This window comes from Triturus cristatus, chromosome 9, assembly GCF_964204655.1.
Source record: "Triturus cristatus chromosome 9, aTriCri1.1, whole genome shotgun sequence".
Classification (NCBI taxonomy): Eukaryota; Metazoa; Chordata; class Amphibia; order Caudata; family Salamandridae; genus Triturus; species Triturus cristatus.
The window spans coordinates 1218052238-1218068341 of NC_140592.1; the positions used below are offsets into that span (position 1 = coordinate 1218052238).

Consider the following 16104-nt stretch of genomic DNA (forward strand, 5'->3'; position numbering starts at 1 on the left):
ACGCGGGCCACCCCTTAAGTTCTTATACCGCAATCCTGCAGCTGAACCCGGATGGTGGTTCGAAAAAGAAAAATAGTCTCGTCTGAAAGAGTGTAATTCACAAAAAAATTCAAATTTTATTTGTCCTTTTTAGAACTTAAGTTGTAGCGTTCTTTACCAGGCACAGTTTGATGCTGAAAGAGTGTCTCTGGGTGCGTAGTATCAAGTCTCAAACACGGAGGCACAGCTTCTTGCAAGACTATCATCCGCACGTTCTGACTGAGTCCATTCCAGATGTGCATTGCTAAAAGGTACAAATCTCGGAACCCTTTCACTCTCTGAATCGGCAACACCTTCCCGGACCCACTTATCGTACGGTAAGGGCAAAGGTATCTTCTTACAATGGGTACTATGTACCCAGTTTTTCTAGCCGAACACCTTAATAGCAGTCCGAGTTGATAACAGGACTTGGTATGGACCGGTCCATCTTTGTTCCAAGTTCTTTGACCTCTGGAAATTCTTGGTTAGAACCCAGTCGCCAGGTTGAATCGTGTGGCCTGCGTCTACAGAAACTGAAGGCAAAGTGTCATGGACCTGTTGGTGAAGAACACGCAATTTAGCAGTCAAATCATGTAAGTAGTCAACCAACATAAGGTAATCGATAACACTGTACTTCTTAGGCCTCGGCACACCCCAGACATTCGCCGGGCGTCCAAAAACAATCTCGTATGGGCTAAGTCCCACGCGAGAATGTACTGTCGTTCTCGTGGACAAAAGTGCCAATGGTAAGGCATCGGGCCATGTAAGACCAGAGCTCGCTTGCACCTTGGCCAACTTCAGCTTCAGAATGTCATTATAGCACTCGACCAGGCCTGCTGACTGGGGGTGATTCGCAGCGTGCAATTTCTGTTTGATACCCAGACCCGCACATACTTTCTTCATAATCTGACCCACGAATTCACTTCCATTATCACTCCATACCATCCTCGGCAAGCCATATCTGGGAAAGAATTCTTTGAGCAAAACCTTGGCTGTAGACAAGGCAGTATTATCCTTTAGGGGGTAGGCCTCTATCCATCTGGAAAAGGCACAAACAACCACAAGGACATACTTCAAGTTATTGCATCTTTCCATATGAATATAGTCTATCTGCAGCACCTCGAACGGATACGTTGGAGGAGCAAAATGACCCGCTGGAGTTGGGGTTCCCTTTCCAGGATTATGCATCAAGCAAATCATGCAGCATTTAACCAAATTCTCAGCACACTTAGGAATTCCACCATTCTGCCATACCGGAGCCAACAACTTACATATCCCTTTTGAACTAATGTGAGCCAACCCATGAGCCATAGTAACCACCGGAAGCACATATGCATCCGGCAACAACCATCGCTGGTGCTCTGACAACTCAACCCAACAGCCTGTTGAATCCAGCATTCCCGTACTCTCTTTCCACATACTCAATTCTTTTTCAGTAGCTTCTGCCTGAATCATCTTCACACTTTCTGTTGCATCTTCACACATTCCTCCTTCCACAACCCATCTGGCAGGACCTGCAACATACATCCGACTCGTCACATCTTTCGCCGTTTCTCTCGCTACTTCATCTGCAAATGCATTCCCTTGACCCACATCATCCGTAACCTTCTTATGCGCACTACACTTCACTATCGCAATTTGGGTCGGCAAAGTAAGTGATTCAAGAAGTTCACTCACTAATTGTCCATGCTGAATCTTCTTACCATGGGAAGTAAGAAATCCTCTCTCTTTCCACAAGCGACCAAAACTATGAGCCACGCCAAATGCGTATTGGCTATCAGTATAAACATTCACTCTCTTTCCTTTTGACAACACACACGCTCTAGTCCATGCTATCAACTCCGCTGCTTGCGCTGAATTCTGTGCAATACGTGCTGTTTCAACGATCGTGTGCAAAGTTGTGACAGCATATGCTGCAGTCGTCTCTCCATTCGGAAGCTTAAAGCACGAACCATCTACCCATAGGGTACCATCAGGATTCGAAAGAGGAGTATCTTTCAGATCAACTCTACCCTTCGTCAACATCGGAACCCACTATCGTCCCTTTAGCAAATTCAGAATGAACATTAAGCAATTCCAGTGGAATTGAACCCAACTCGTTATCTTCCCACTCCTGACGAAGGAAGGTACACATGACATCAAAAACATACCTTTGTTTTGGTGCCTCCCACTGTAGGAAGATATCCATAACCACTTGTGGACTGTACTTGGAGGTATTCGAAACCCATCTACGAGCAAGGAGATCTAACACTGCCCGCTCTTCGGGACCAGTGAGCTGACTACGTCTCTGCTTACGTTCAGAAACGGGGGTCATATTCAGTGACTCAAAGAAAGGAGACAAAAGACTAGTGACAGTCTCAGTCATTCGTTGCTGAGCAGAAGGAGAAGAAGTTGACATGAGGACAGGAGACAAAGTGTTTTGAGGTGACAGACGTAGGGACAGAAATAAGAGAAGTCGAAGATAAAGGAGTGTAAGGCAAAGGAGTGTAAGGCAAAGGAGTGTAAGGCAAAGGAGTTTGAGGCAAGGCTGGTGGCAAGGCTGGCGGCCCTGGAGGGGGCTGCGCCGGGGGAGGAAGAACCACCTGTGAAGCAACGGGTGGCTGAACTACAACAGGGGGTTGAACGACAACAAGGGGTGCAACAACTGGAGGTAACGGAGGTGCAGTAGCACCCTGCACATAAGGGGGTGGTAATCTCAGTAAATGTGACATCAAAGGATCCTTTTCAGGGTCTACAGTCACATTTGAAAGGGGAGGTGGCAAAGCCGGGTAACATTTGTCAATGGCCATGCAATGTTGTCTATGTGACACTTCAATCGCACGATCTTCTTCATCTTCCTTAAACTGCCTAGCAGCTTGCATTACCGATAGATTCCTTTCCTTCCTATCTCTCTTAGCTTGCTTAATTTCTCGCTGTTTGGCTTCCTTACGCCAAAGGCGGAAAGAGTCAAACATCGCCGGCCGGGCTTTCTTCTTAAATAGCGCAACTTCTAGGTTATCTAAAACACCTGATTCAAAACTACCATGTTGGGGCCATCGTAAAACACCATCTTTCCTTGTATAACGGACCCATACTTCATTAAAGGTAATGGGACCTACACCATGCTTTAAATTGAGCTCATAAGTTGGAGTTCCAACCGGAGGTATCGGACACGAGTCCTCCAATCGGGAATCCCTATTACAACTACAACAAAACCAATTCCTAAATTTGCTAAAACCAGGCATCTTTTAGCTCACTAGTCTTGCTTCAAACTTCAAGGGGTTATCAAAAATGATACACCCGCAAATATACGAACCCCCCGGCTTCGACTATTGCAATGGCCGAATCAAAACCAAGAAACAAAACAAAGTCGTGGGAGCGACCCACTTATACTTAACCAAAATGTCTGTCACGCCACCAGAAGACCGTCTAACCTCTCGCCTTACAAATCATCACAAGAGGGTCCAAGACAGGGCAACAGTCAGGGCAGCAGTCCTTCGCAGCCGTCGGAAAGGGGAAGCCTCGCAGAAAAATACCTTCGGTCCACGTCGACATGCAGGGGTCGATGAAGTGGCGGCCGTCCTCCAGAATTTCCTCACGGGGCTCCTCACAATCTTCGGGCTTGGACCAGTACCGCTGAAGTCGCCCCACGTTGGGCGCCAGTTGAAGAACCGGGGTTTAACCCAGCGGCGTCAGGGGCACGCCTAAGATCTTCGAGTTCACCTGTCTTGGTATACAGAGACACGGAATACTTCTGGATGGCATCAGAGACCAAGTTTATTAGCTGCAGCTAGTAACAGTGATCCTAGAAATACATCACGGTGTAAATTCTCAGGAGACTGCTCATTTTACTAAGGCGAGACGTCTCCTTTTATACCCAGTATTCACATTATAAATGTACACCCACTGCACAAAATTCTAGCCAATAAGGTACATTTTCAAACAAAGTGTCACATAACAAAAAACTCAATTTACAGTATCCCAACCCAAAAGTTAATTATTAGGAATGTCCCAAATTCAATCTCCACAAGCCGGACAAACCTATAATTGAAAGCATAACCCATGTAATGAAGAAACATAAAAAAAGAAACGTTAACAGATGCTGAACAAGGTAAGGCATGTGCAAGGAAACTAAAAGTTAACTATGTCCTGAACATTGATTGGCAATCTCAGACAAAGATCGATCAGGGAAATTGGCTTTGCGGGGTCAGTTTCAGGTGCAGAGGTCAGTTTCTTACAGTTCATTTCAGAGTCAAAAAGAAACCTAGTTAATGTATACATGAACTAAGAAGGCCAGGCCACTTTATTCACCAGGCTATCTTCACAGGCCTACGTGAGGGCAACACAAAATGGTGGCACAGAACAAAATGGAGTCAGACTCGAGAATTACAGAACCTCACCAGGCACCAAAATAAAAAAGTGTCATACATTAATTGAATTAGATAGCTAAAAATGTTGCCCATAATTGCATACTGAGGCAGTTTTAAACTTGTAAAGACCTGCTGTATAAGTGTGTGTTTTGCAAGGTATGGAAGGCTACATGGATTTGAATTTGCTGCAGGCAATGCTTGCTTTAATATCAGGGAAATAAGCAATGAAAACTGGCCTAGCAGACTATAAAACAGGCCCACAAACAGCCAAAGAAGCATTGGCAATGCCAATAGGTCTAGCTTTAAAACAATGATGTATGATAATGTGATATATGAGCTACAATGGTTCAGATTCTTAGTGCAATACAAACATTAATTACTTTAAATGAATCATATTAATGATCAAAGAAATGACAAAACTGTACCCTTAAAAGATTTATCCCCCAAAAAAGTCTTTCAATAGTAGCAAATATTTACAAATACATAATACAGAAAGTGCTCCTAAGATTACACAGACGTATGCCAACAACAAAGACAAACTTTAGTGTAAGCAAAAATAATAATGGTAGCAAAAAAAGGAAGAAATTCTACACTGAAACATGTTTTTAGAGTCACAAAAACACTCAATGATTCCTCTAATTTTTTTTTGCTAGGGAAGGCATCAACGGCGTTTCGATCTTGGTCATTTAGCAGGTCATCTTCAGGACAAAAACACAAGGAGCAACTGTAAATCTTTTAAACTAAACAAGGGAAAAATAATCATCATAAATAAGAGAACTGATTAGTATAGTAATGCGAAGCATTGCAAATGGATAGCATGGGAATGGTGTAGGTTAACAGGTCATGTGGTAGTTTCAGACCTAAAAGCCCCTGTAGGTTAATGACTGCCCTCATCCCATCAGTGCTGTGGACAGAAAAAAAAAGCAAAATATCTAGTTATCTAAGACACTTTTATAGGTTTACAATGTTGTGTGTGCCCCTACATGTTCAGTTCATGAAGCTGGTTAAATAAACAAAGTGATTACAGCTATGTGGAGGGCAAGCACTTTTTTAGGAAGCACAACTTCTGCTCAATCGAAACATGTACTCCTGGCTAAAACATATGGGCGGAGGCAAATCCCCTCACTGATTCTCACATAACTGTCTTGCAACAGCTGCGCTGTCAAGCTACTAACGGCCCACACATTGACATGTAAGAACCAGCCCCACCATGGCTGTGAAGAACGGATGGGTTGCTGCTAGTTTTCTGTGCTTTGACAGCAGAAGCCCCATGCCTATATGGTGAGCAGGTGCCACAAGTGCCAGGAAAGCTCCTCCTGCAGTTCTTCACATTAAACAGGACATGCTGGATGGATAGTAGATCAAAAGCACTACTGCAACTTGGCCCAAGAGGACTGTGCTGCTGCAGAGGGAGCCCATTCCAAGATGGAAGATGTTGCTTTCATCCAACAGAGGGGAAACAATCACTTGATCGCCTGAATTGCTACTACTGTCCTCCACCTGCTATTTTGCTCGAATTCAATGTGTAGTCTATATGGGAGTGAGGTGAACTTGAGAAACGCCAGTGCCTCAGAAAGACCAGTAAAGAGCCTTACTGGTCTTTCGGAGTTAGCTGCTTGCAGGGAATCCCTCCACCTTGTGTTACTTGCCAGTATACCGCTGAAAATGAGCACAAGATGAAACAATGACAAGAAAAGATCAGACAGAAGAATATTTATTCATTCACTCACAATCTCTCTCTCCTGTGCTGCAGGAAGAGATGCATGTACAGAACTTAATCATGTGGCATTAAGAGTACCATTGTATATTTTACAAGCTTGGTCCAATTACCTGTTGGTACCAAGCACCTTGCACAGGATTTGATTCTTAAATATAATACAAAATATTTGTAGGTTAATTGATGCTCTGCCACCGCTCTGATACGACCATTTATTCCGTCAGTCAATTCATAGCAAATACTCTGAATGGTTACATTCGAAATGCAGACATTCAGAGTGGAATCCAGAAGCCAGACAGGGAACAAAATCCAAACAACGTTTTAGAAGAGCCTTTAAAATTAGTTTTATTTGTCAGAACTTTACAAGTTGCCTAAAGAGGCATCATACAAGCAGAACTCTGTTGCAAAACTGAAACAGTTCGCCTCAAGTCCCTCCCAAAAATAAAAAGAACAAAGCAAGGGTTCAGAACACTCAAGAGATGCTCGCAATAATCTCCATTTACAAATAATAACATCCGCATAATACAAATCTCCTTCATACAATCAATAAAAAAAGTCAACTTTTACAAAAGAAAGACACTCAAATAGTCTGATTTGCATGATAACATGTTCCAAAAACTTGCTATTCGGGGTGAACCACTAGAACAGACGCTTTGAACCAAAATACTGAAAGGGAGAAATAGTACAGGTTGGTTACTGTAGAGACTCGTGTAATGGTGGTCCTAAACCCCCACTGTCAGATTCTTGGTTGGTCCGGCACCAGCAGATCAAAGGAACAGAGCGCACTTCACTGTAGAAAAGGAGTCAAGATTGAAACCTGGTGCAAACTGTCCCTCACATGGCCGGATCTCTGCTACTCCACACTTGCCATCTTGACTTTGGTCTCACCTCTCTTGGTTCTGACCGCATAATCTGGAGCAGCAGGGTTGGCAGGTGGAGCGTCAGGAGAAAGAGGGCCCTTAGAACCGCTGGTAGTAGAGTAACTTGTACTTTTGGGTTCTTCCAGTCCCTCTTCCTGTAGACTCCAATATTTGAAAAATATTAGGGGACAGGTAAAAGGGCCATACATCATAGGAACGACAGGTTCAGAAGGTTAACCAAAAGGGTTTTTGAAGTAGAACATCCACTGCATATTGTTTACAGAAGCCACTGGGTGTAGTCCCGAAAGCTGCTTTACGTATATCACATAGAAAGAAGCACCAGTCACTGGATAGACAATGAAGCTGTGATGGTCCATACAGCATGGGCATGTAATACTTCAGTAAACATGATTCGCCTGTGGCCATTAGAGGAAACAACCAAGTGAGCAACAAAAGCCTTCATGCCTGGTTTCTGAGCAAAAGGCGACCAGAGGTGATGTACAATCTTTCCAATTTCCTCTAGTTTTTGGTCAGACAAGTAAAACCCTACTCCCACCTAACCTGGAAATGACCCAAAAAACGGAGTCCATGAAAAGCAGGAAATCTATGGCGTGACAACAAATTCAGAAAATGCAGAATCCCTCCGTAAAACAAGACCACCGTTATGGAACACTGTAGAGGGTTTACACTATTCCAAGATGCATCTCCTCAAGGTCTCTGGTGTAAGTGACCACCAGAAAGGAAGTTTTGCATGACAAAAGATTTCTAAGTCAACAAGGATCTGATTGGGGATTTTAGTGCAGATGTGTCTCAAAATGTTGCCCAACTGCATTCTGAAAGTCCTCAGAGTGGCTATATAGGACTTGCAGAAAGGCACCTGGAAGACTCAACTGGCAAGGTAGAAGGCTGCGAAAAAACACACGCATAAAGCAGAAAATGCATTTGAGGTCTCGGAAAGAATTGTTGCAGCATCTGAGCCCCGTGCGGTTAGGCAAACATCTGGCTGCATGAACAATCCTTAAGTAGGCTTACAGAGTCATAAATGACAACAGAAGCAGCACAGGAACCTGGTAGTCAAATGCACTGATGACAAAGTAAGACAGAGGATGCTTCTCTGCAACTGCTACCACTAACTTTTATACAGTCTGGGTAGTTGGGGGCCCCAGGGAAAGGAATACGCCAAGAGGGGTGAGTTAAACTTTTGCAGGAACCTGTAAAGATGAGTGCGCATATAGGGAGCAGTTTTCCATTGAGGGAAGCATCCTTCGTCAAGGGGTCCGCTCTGCTCATCCACAGGGCATGGCATTATGGTCCTGAGGCAAAATAATGTGATCCATTAAGCTACTGCATCTTAAGGAGGAGTCAATAACAGCTTGGTGCAATTCCTGCTCATATGAGGTGCATATTAGCCTAATGAGATGGTCTGCTTGGCAGCGTGACACCCCAGTAGGACAGGAGCATCTCCTGGGCCTGGAGTGCAGGGGAGGGATTCACTCTGCAAGTGGTGCAGCACCTCACTAAAATCCTGGATGCACTGAGGAGAAACTAAAGAGGACCTGTCCACATTTTCTGAGAGGCTAGGGAAATAAAGAAGACGCATGACATGGTTAAAACCATGCAGAAATCAGTGAGGCTCCAAATGCAAATCTTGGGTATCTCCGATTGCGATGGGGCTTGTAAGACTAAACTGGAAGTTAGCATCCCGGGAAGGATGGCAGAAAGCCAAACTGTTCTGCGCTAGCTTCACCCATGAAGTGAAAGATGCCAAAAATGGAGAGCATACCTCTGTCCTACAGCCTTTTCGCAGAGAAGCAAAAACAGACTAAGGATCCCTGGAGCACCTGGATCTTGCCAATCAGCTCTGGATACACCCATAGTAGGACACAGACAAGAGAGGTAGATGTTGAAGGGAGAAGTTTGAAACTCCGACCAGAGAGAGGAGCTAAAAGTTCTGTCTGAATATCTATGAGCCTGGCTATCCTCGTAGATTCTTCCTGGCGAGTAATGATTTATTATGGGAAGACCACTTTTTTTGTGAAGGATTTCCTTTGGTGTCAATTTCTTTCGACCTAGCTCACTTGTGATTCAGTCTTGCTTTGTGGTGGGGTTATAGCCTTGAAAGTACCTGCAACTAGCTTAGTAAAGCTGAATAGTAAAACCATGAACTTGGCCTCTTCCCGCATTGGGGATAAGTAGGATAACAAGAGTCAAGCCTTCTCGTCAGAAGCCCATATTGTTTTGCAAGGCCATCCATGGACTGATGGCCTCAATGAGCAGGATAAAGTTGGTTTGCATAGAATAAGAAACCTTGTCAGTCACCTGCAGATAAGTACTTGTGATTTTCTGAATAAAAGGAGAACACAGAAGATGGAAAACATCTTCCAGAGGTTGCACTACCACAAACTACCATTGTATATGCATTGCCCCAGAGAAAATACAGGGCTACATTTTGAAAACTTTCCTCCCAAACATCCAAGCAACATGGACTGTAACACCATTTAATACTCTCAACACTACTGAGAGGTGCCCACACTACCTGCAGCCCGATAGAAAGCTTAAGAGCCACACACATTTATCAGACAACTTGCTATATACCCAAGATGAAGGCAGTAAGTGGCTTCTCAAATATTTTGAGTGCCTCAAGCAGACCGTCCTCTTATGCACAATGACAGATTTCCTAGACTTAACAGACCTGTACAGTCCTGGGAGTCTTTAGGCTTCAGGCCCTACCCCAACAGGATGCCTGACCAAGGACTGAAGGATTTGACCCTCAAAAGCTGATAACACTCAAACCCCTCTTCATAGTCTTTGTGCCCAGCAGCAGGAGGGGCCAAAAGTTCAACTGCAAAAGTAGTTGGCTTGTATGGTTCTGCTACACAAGGAAAGGTCATGCAGGGCAGGCAAAAGAGTACCTGGTATAATCAGCGTTGGTGGCCTTTGCGAAGGGAGCACCCTCAACGTTACTGGGACAAGGGCAGCCAAATAAGGAGCGTAGGAACAGGTCAATGATCAATGATGAATATTCAGCAGCGGATTGGGCCCCAGAGGCAGCTGGACCAAAACCCCAGGCAACATCTTTTGATGCAAGCTGAAGCAATAGAAAGGCTGCTACCCACAAAGCAAACCTTAAGGCTTAATGCAAAGTTTCCTACAGGAATGAGGGGCAAGTGATTCTTAGTAGTAAAGTAGAATGGGAGCAGACTGCGCCGTGCCACTTTGTGGCAGTGAATAGCATAACCCTTAGGCATGATCTTTTAGTTCTTTCTGCCATAACTTGCATCAGCCTCATGGTCAACATCCAGGAATTGATGCCATGCGGATGCAGAGGGCAGCAGAGTAGGCTCCTGCAGGTATTTGACCTTCAGGCAACAAAGGTGCGACTTAGACATGACTCACAAGCACTTCAGATAAAGTTCTGGTCCTGCCAGAACACGTGTCCTAGCTGTGACGCCTGAGAAAAGATAGTCTTTCTACTTACCCAATGTTGCTTCTACGTAACAAGAAATGCTGGGTGGCAAAGTAACCAAAGACATATACATATCAATGGATGGGACCCTTGAGGCCCCAGAGTTGCATCGTTGGAAAGTATTGACGACATGCTCTTCGCCTCGGCCTTCTATGCATACTTGCTCAAGTGAAATGACAGCGACGTTCCAGCAAACTTTAATGCCAGTGACGTGTGTCGGTCTTAAGAACTGTGAAAAAAAACTGATGGACTAAGAAAGCCATTTGGGCCCGAATGGAAATTTAAGTACATAGCAAGACCGAGGGCTGAGGAAGCAGTCAACATCTTGGAAAAAGGTTTTGCCTGTGCTGTGTGAAAAGCAACACTGTCTGCTATATGCATGGGTGGGATACAAAACTTTCATTTTAACTCCTTTTGTGGCAGTGAAAGAGTGCTCCAGTCTGATAAGTTGCTGTTACCGCTGATCTGACAAGTAAGGGGAGAAGGTTGGATGTACCAATAAGAAAGTTACCTACACTTTAAACATTTAAGTTGAGAAGTAAGTATTGGGAACTAGTGTTTCAAGTTGGGAGATAAAAAGTATAAAATTAAATACATAACTCAAAGAAGGCAATGAGAGCTGTTGAATGTCATAAATGTCATCAGTGGTGTATGGCAGGGAAGTGTTGCAGGGTTGCTGTCAGGACTGCTATTGTCAAGGCTTAAATTATGGTTGCATCGGAAACAATGCAGTTAGTAGCAATGCCACTAATATAGGTCTCAGTACCAAAAATATAGGTATTTCTCCATCTGTGGCACTATGTAACAAATTCAGGTTTCATATTAGAAATGCGTATATACAATCTTTAGTTCCACAAAAGGTAAGTGGAGTCTGAAATGCTAACACGAAGGGTCAAAAAATAATTCTATTGCTCCTGCTGGACCTGCTATGTATCTGAACTACAAATTAAGAAGTTTCCCAAAAGGAAAAGACTCGGACGCACTTGATACATTCTTGTTTCTGAATCTCCACCCAGCAATGAAGAAACTTCAGGCTGTGCTACGTCACGAAGGGCAAGAGCACACTGAATATCCCACAACTGATATTACCAAACGTGTCAACATTTAAAAGGGCTCACGAGTGAATCCTGGCATAGGCTGTATTTCTATAACAGCAATGTTTGTCTAAGGTTGGACGACTTCTCAAATGGAATTTGCTCCATGTATGACTTTGCAAGCGCATGGTAAGCCCTAAACCCTGCAGCAGTTGACTACCACTGCCAAGAGCCAGATATGTACAGTAAATCAGGCGACACAGGGCGACCAATTTGCACATTCCATGCGTTGCCGATGAAAATGGAGATTGCTATTGCTTCAAGTTCAGTCTATAAAAATAGGGATATGCTTTATTTACCATCTTAACATCCCTGAGTAGCAGACAGTTTTTCATGCTCAGTTGCCAGTGACAGTACTGCTCCATGCCTGCCTCTCGAAATTCTAATTGGCAAATATATTTTTGTTGAGCTGAACCAACCACAGCGCATCCTGCAATTGTGTCAAAACTGTGTTCGGTGGTGCCCGCTTTCTAAGATTACAGAACAGGTTATATTGTAGGGGCAGTGAAATGGCTGTGAAAAGTTCACGCAAGGTGCAAATATCTTTGTCCTTAAACAATGCTGGTTACAACAAAGAACTCTGGAATATTCCTTTTAGAATTAGCATCCTCATATGGGGTAAAGGGGACTATGAGTAACATGTAAACGTCTATCATCAATTCAAATACAAGCCTAAAAATGTTAACGTTAAGTCAGTTTCTTTGAAATGATGCCAGGGATTTGTGTAAAATAACGGCGAAAATAAAAGCAATGCAAACGTTTAAATTAACGTCCCAAAAATTAACTTGAAAAATAAATTTAAAACAGTGATAGAGGCTGTGTGCTTACTGTTTCTTTCATGAAGTAGAAATACTAAAAGCCTAGAACACAGGGAAAGTTATTTTCAATGGTACGCGGTATTGAAAATATCTCGCCAGAACTCCAAGTAGCCATTATTTTCAAAGAGAGCGAATCAACAGCAACAAGGAAAACGAACTCAGTAATAGTTCGCACTGTGATCGAGTCTGGACCCAAGTAGTGGTAAAAGATGTTACTGGCCCTGCTGCGACCAGCGTAGGACGCTAAAGGAGTGTAAAACATGTGGGTTGAAGGTGCAGAGGTGAAGTCAAAGGAAGGGGGTCGAAGCCCTAACTTGATACCTAATGCTTGGGCTAGTTACGCAATCAACATTGTTAACCACACACTAAGATATTCTAAATGGAGATGTAAATAAAGAATAACAGCCAAAAAAGGCTCTGTCTTGGGGTGCACAAAAAAAGAGTAAGCAGCAGTTAGGGCAAGCTAAAAATGCAGAAATATATTTGGCTATGAAACAACTTATTTTATGCCATAGAAACTAGTTGTGCCAAAAGCAGGTGCCATATTTTAAAGCACCAATATGAAATATACACCGAAATGGACACTCCAATAACCATATGTGCTAGCGGTATCGTCGATGACTTACGGAACAAGTCATAGAAAAAGTACACCACCACCAGTGGAAGAGAGGGCCGAAAGGGTTGTTTTTATCATACCTACACTGATGGGGTGAAAAGAAATGGAAAAGAGCAAGGACGGTAAATTTCAATTGTGGTCGACAAACCAGTAATTTGGAGCCGAAAGCAGGTTACGGTCAAGAGTTTGACGCCATTGCCTTCCAACCCTTTTCCCCGGATGAGCTGGTTGACTGTGGAAGATGATTCCTGTTTGATTGACATTCCACATAACCAATGCTGGTGCAAGCTTGGCCCATTCGATAATTGCCAGCACATTAAATGATACAGAAGACCGTGTGACTTTCAAGGTAGAATATTAAAAATCTGCTCTATTAGGATAAAAAATGCTGTACCACCCAAATTGTGTGATTTTGCTACATAAAACAACTTTTAAGTAATGCAGTTAGTTGGGGAACATTTGTATGTATTGTGTTTCGCACAGTCCCACAGTTGCACTGATAATAAATCCAAAAATAAGTTCATAATAAATGATTGACTTGTCCACAATAATGTTTCGTAGCCATGTACTACACCATCCACACATCTGATTTTACTAGATCATCTGAAAACATATATATTTGTTTCAGTCAAATGTATGTTAACGAGGGACTGCAGACTCAATATTTCAGAGGCAGCTTTCACTGCTGCGTAAGCGCACAACGCCTCGTCATTTCTGCATGATTAGCCTGTCCTTGAAAACACTGAAATAAGCAGCACAAAACAAAACTCCCAGTTGCGACAGAGTTTTCATTTCCCAATTAACGATGCTCAAAAGAAGCATAGAAACGTAGACTGCCTGGAGCAGACTGGAAGGGGTTGAACCGGAGTCAACAGAAATGGCTGGAGGGATTCTGTGCCATTCTTCATACATTATACATAACTTAGAAATATGTGCAAAAAAGACATTCACATTTTAGAACTCATGTTTTTATTTGACGTCTCTTTCGTTTTTTATATTTTTAGTTTTTTCCCTTTTCTACAAAACGGCAAGCCCGCTGTGCGCGTGCTCTGGATGTGTGTGCTGTGCCTATGTAAACGGGGTCACCAGAAGTATGAAAACGGGATCTGCCTTGGAAACGTTTTTCGTTGATGGTCATGGTGGAATTAAAGCTATGACCAGAGAGCTATTTATAGCAGGTTTTCCGGCTTTCCTTTCCCTTTGAGTGGAAATCCATAGTCTCAGTTCATATCAATGGTGTTGAAAACCCATTCTGTAAATTTCTTCAGCTTGGCGGAGGCGTTCTGCGACTCCTCCTGCAGCCGCAGGTTGTCTTCTCGCAGTTGTTGAACCTCAGCTTGGAGATTGGCTTTATCTTCCTTTTCCTAGAGGAAGGGTAAAACAAAAAAAAAGGGATTGAAAAAACTGCAAGAGTTCTTCGGACCATAGTACAGACTCGATCAGCAAGAGTATTTTCCCATAAGCTTTAACTATACTGAAATTAAAAATCCCCCGCATTCTGTATTTCTTAAAGAAAATCAAACCCCACTTTAGGGAGCAAATTTCCAACTGCGAAGAATTTGGACTGGAAGACCTTACTACACGCGTACAAAACGTTCTCCCCTAAACGGTCTCCTTTTCTCACTGCACTGTGGCAACAATAAACAAGCATTGGCATAGCCAATAGGTCTCGCCTTTGGGACCTTATAAGTGTTTAGCCATGCAACAGGTGCATAACTAAATACTTATAAGGTCCCAAAAGCGAGACCTATTGGCTATGCCAATCGGCAGTGCGGCCGCTAAAGTGAAAGTGATCGCAATCGCGATCAAACATCAAAGCGGCCGTGAAAGTGAAAGTAATCGCGGTAAAGCGCGGCGCGCGCGCCCGCTCACATGCACTGTAGCTCTAGGCTGGCCTGATAGCACTTTTTGGAGCCCTCTCAATAAGTCTCGCCAGACCAGCGCATGCGCTGGGTCAGGCGAGACCTAAAAACGAGGCGCACCAAAGTTGAGGATTCCTTGGTACAAAGAGGACACGGAGCCCTCACTGAGTGAAAAGCTTGTCTGCAACCAGTACAAGCCAAGACTACGGCAATCCTACGGGTGTCCACACTGCCCAAAGAAGGAAAATACACACTAGGGTGGCATTTCGAAAAACCTAGGACTGGGATGACCGGAAACCTGCAAGTCCTAGGCTTTTTCGAAATGCCAGTGCATTCGGAAATGAACGATCATTCTTCAAAACTAGCTGACAGTGCACCTCATTCTGATCCGTAGCAGGGAAGGTAGCACTCGGACAGGCTGATTAACTGATCCAGCGCTCCTTCAAGCCAAACTGCACAGACTTGTTCTAAAAAGAGCCAGGCTCTGACTTCAATGCTGCAAACGTCAGAAGTGCCGTCCATACAAAAAGTGAAATAGCAAGAGAAGTTGCACGTGTACCTGGGACACAAACACTTTTAAAAAATCCTCCCGTTTAATGAGCTGCACTCCTCTCTCGTGGGTGCCGTCAGAAAGCTCCGAGCAACGGCTTTGCAGTTACTCTGAATTGTAGGTAAGAACTCGAGCACCAACATTTAACGGATACGAATCTCTGTCCCCCTCCCCCACCAGCCCTGTTATTTTCACACTGAAAGGAGAATAAAAACTGAAAAATACCTTACCCGCAGTCCTTGACCAACCTCCCCCCAACACCTTTCCCAGCCTGGCCTGGAATACCTTGATGACATCACAACAGCGGGGAGCCAGTTTTGTTATCGACTGTTGCTATGTTACAGCAATGAGCCATCAGATTTGGAAACAGTAGTAGACGTTAGGCTCTTTCTAAGAGACATACTTAAAGAAATTAGAAACTGTTTTTTTATACTGGAATTGCAGAATCCCATGCATTATAAATTCCTACTGGGGCATTCTGGCCGATTCTCAGACACTGTAGAGTATGCACAGGCTCACGCCCAGAAAGGAGATCATTTCACTATTTGAGTAAAGCGACGACTTGGAAAACGAAGAAGTAATTCACATTCCTCACAGGAATATTTTTGAGTCAGTAAGGTTAGAAACAGTGCTTTAATTTCAAGCCATTAGTATATGTTTACCGTAATCCACACTTACTTTAAATGACATCTAAATATCAGGCAACAACCATAGTATAGCAACAATTTGCGGCAGGTCAACAAGGTCACAGAGA

General features: G+C 43.6%; 1 protein-coding gene across 5 annotated transcripts in view; it reads right to left on the reverse strand.

Moving 5' to 3' along the window:
• Nucleotides 1–13890: 13890 nt before the first annotated feature.
• Nucleotides 13891–16104, reverse strand: part of SIPA1L1 (signal induced proliferation associated 1 like 1) — an 820039-nt gene continuing 817825 nt past the window's right edge. For 4 of the 5 annotated variants that reach the window (XM_085627288.1, XM_085627286.1, XM_085627287.1 and 1 more), the window contains one exon: nt 13891–14302. In XM_085627288.1, the coding sequence (XP_085483414.1) occupies nt 14159–14302 (144 nt within the window). In that variant the 3' untranslated portion in view covers nt 13891–14158. The remainder of the gene's footprint in view (nt 14303–16104) is intronic. The other variant, XM_085627285.1, reaches the window with a different exon arrangement.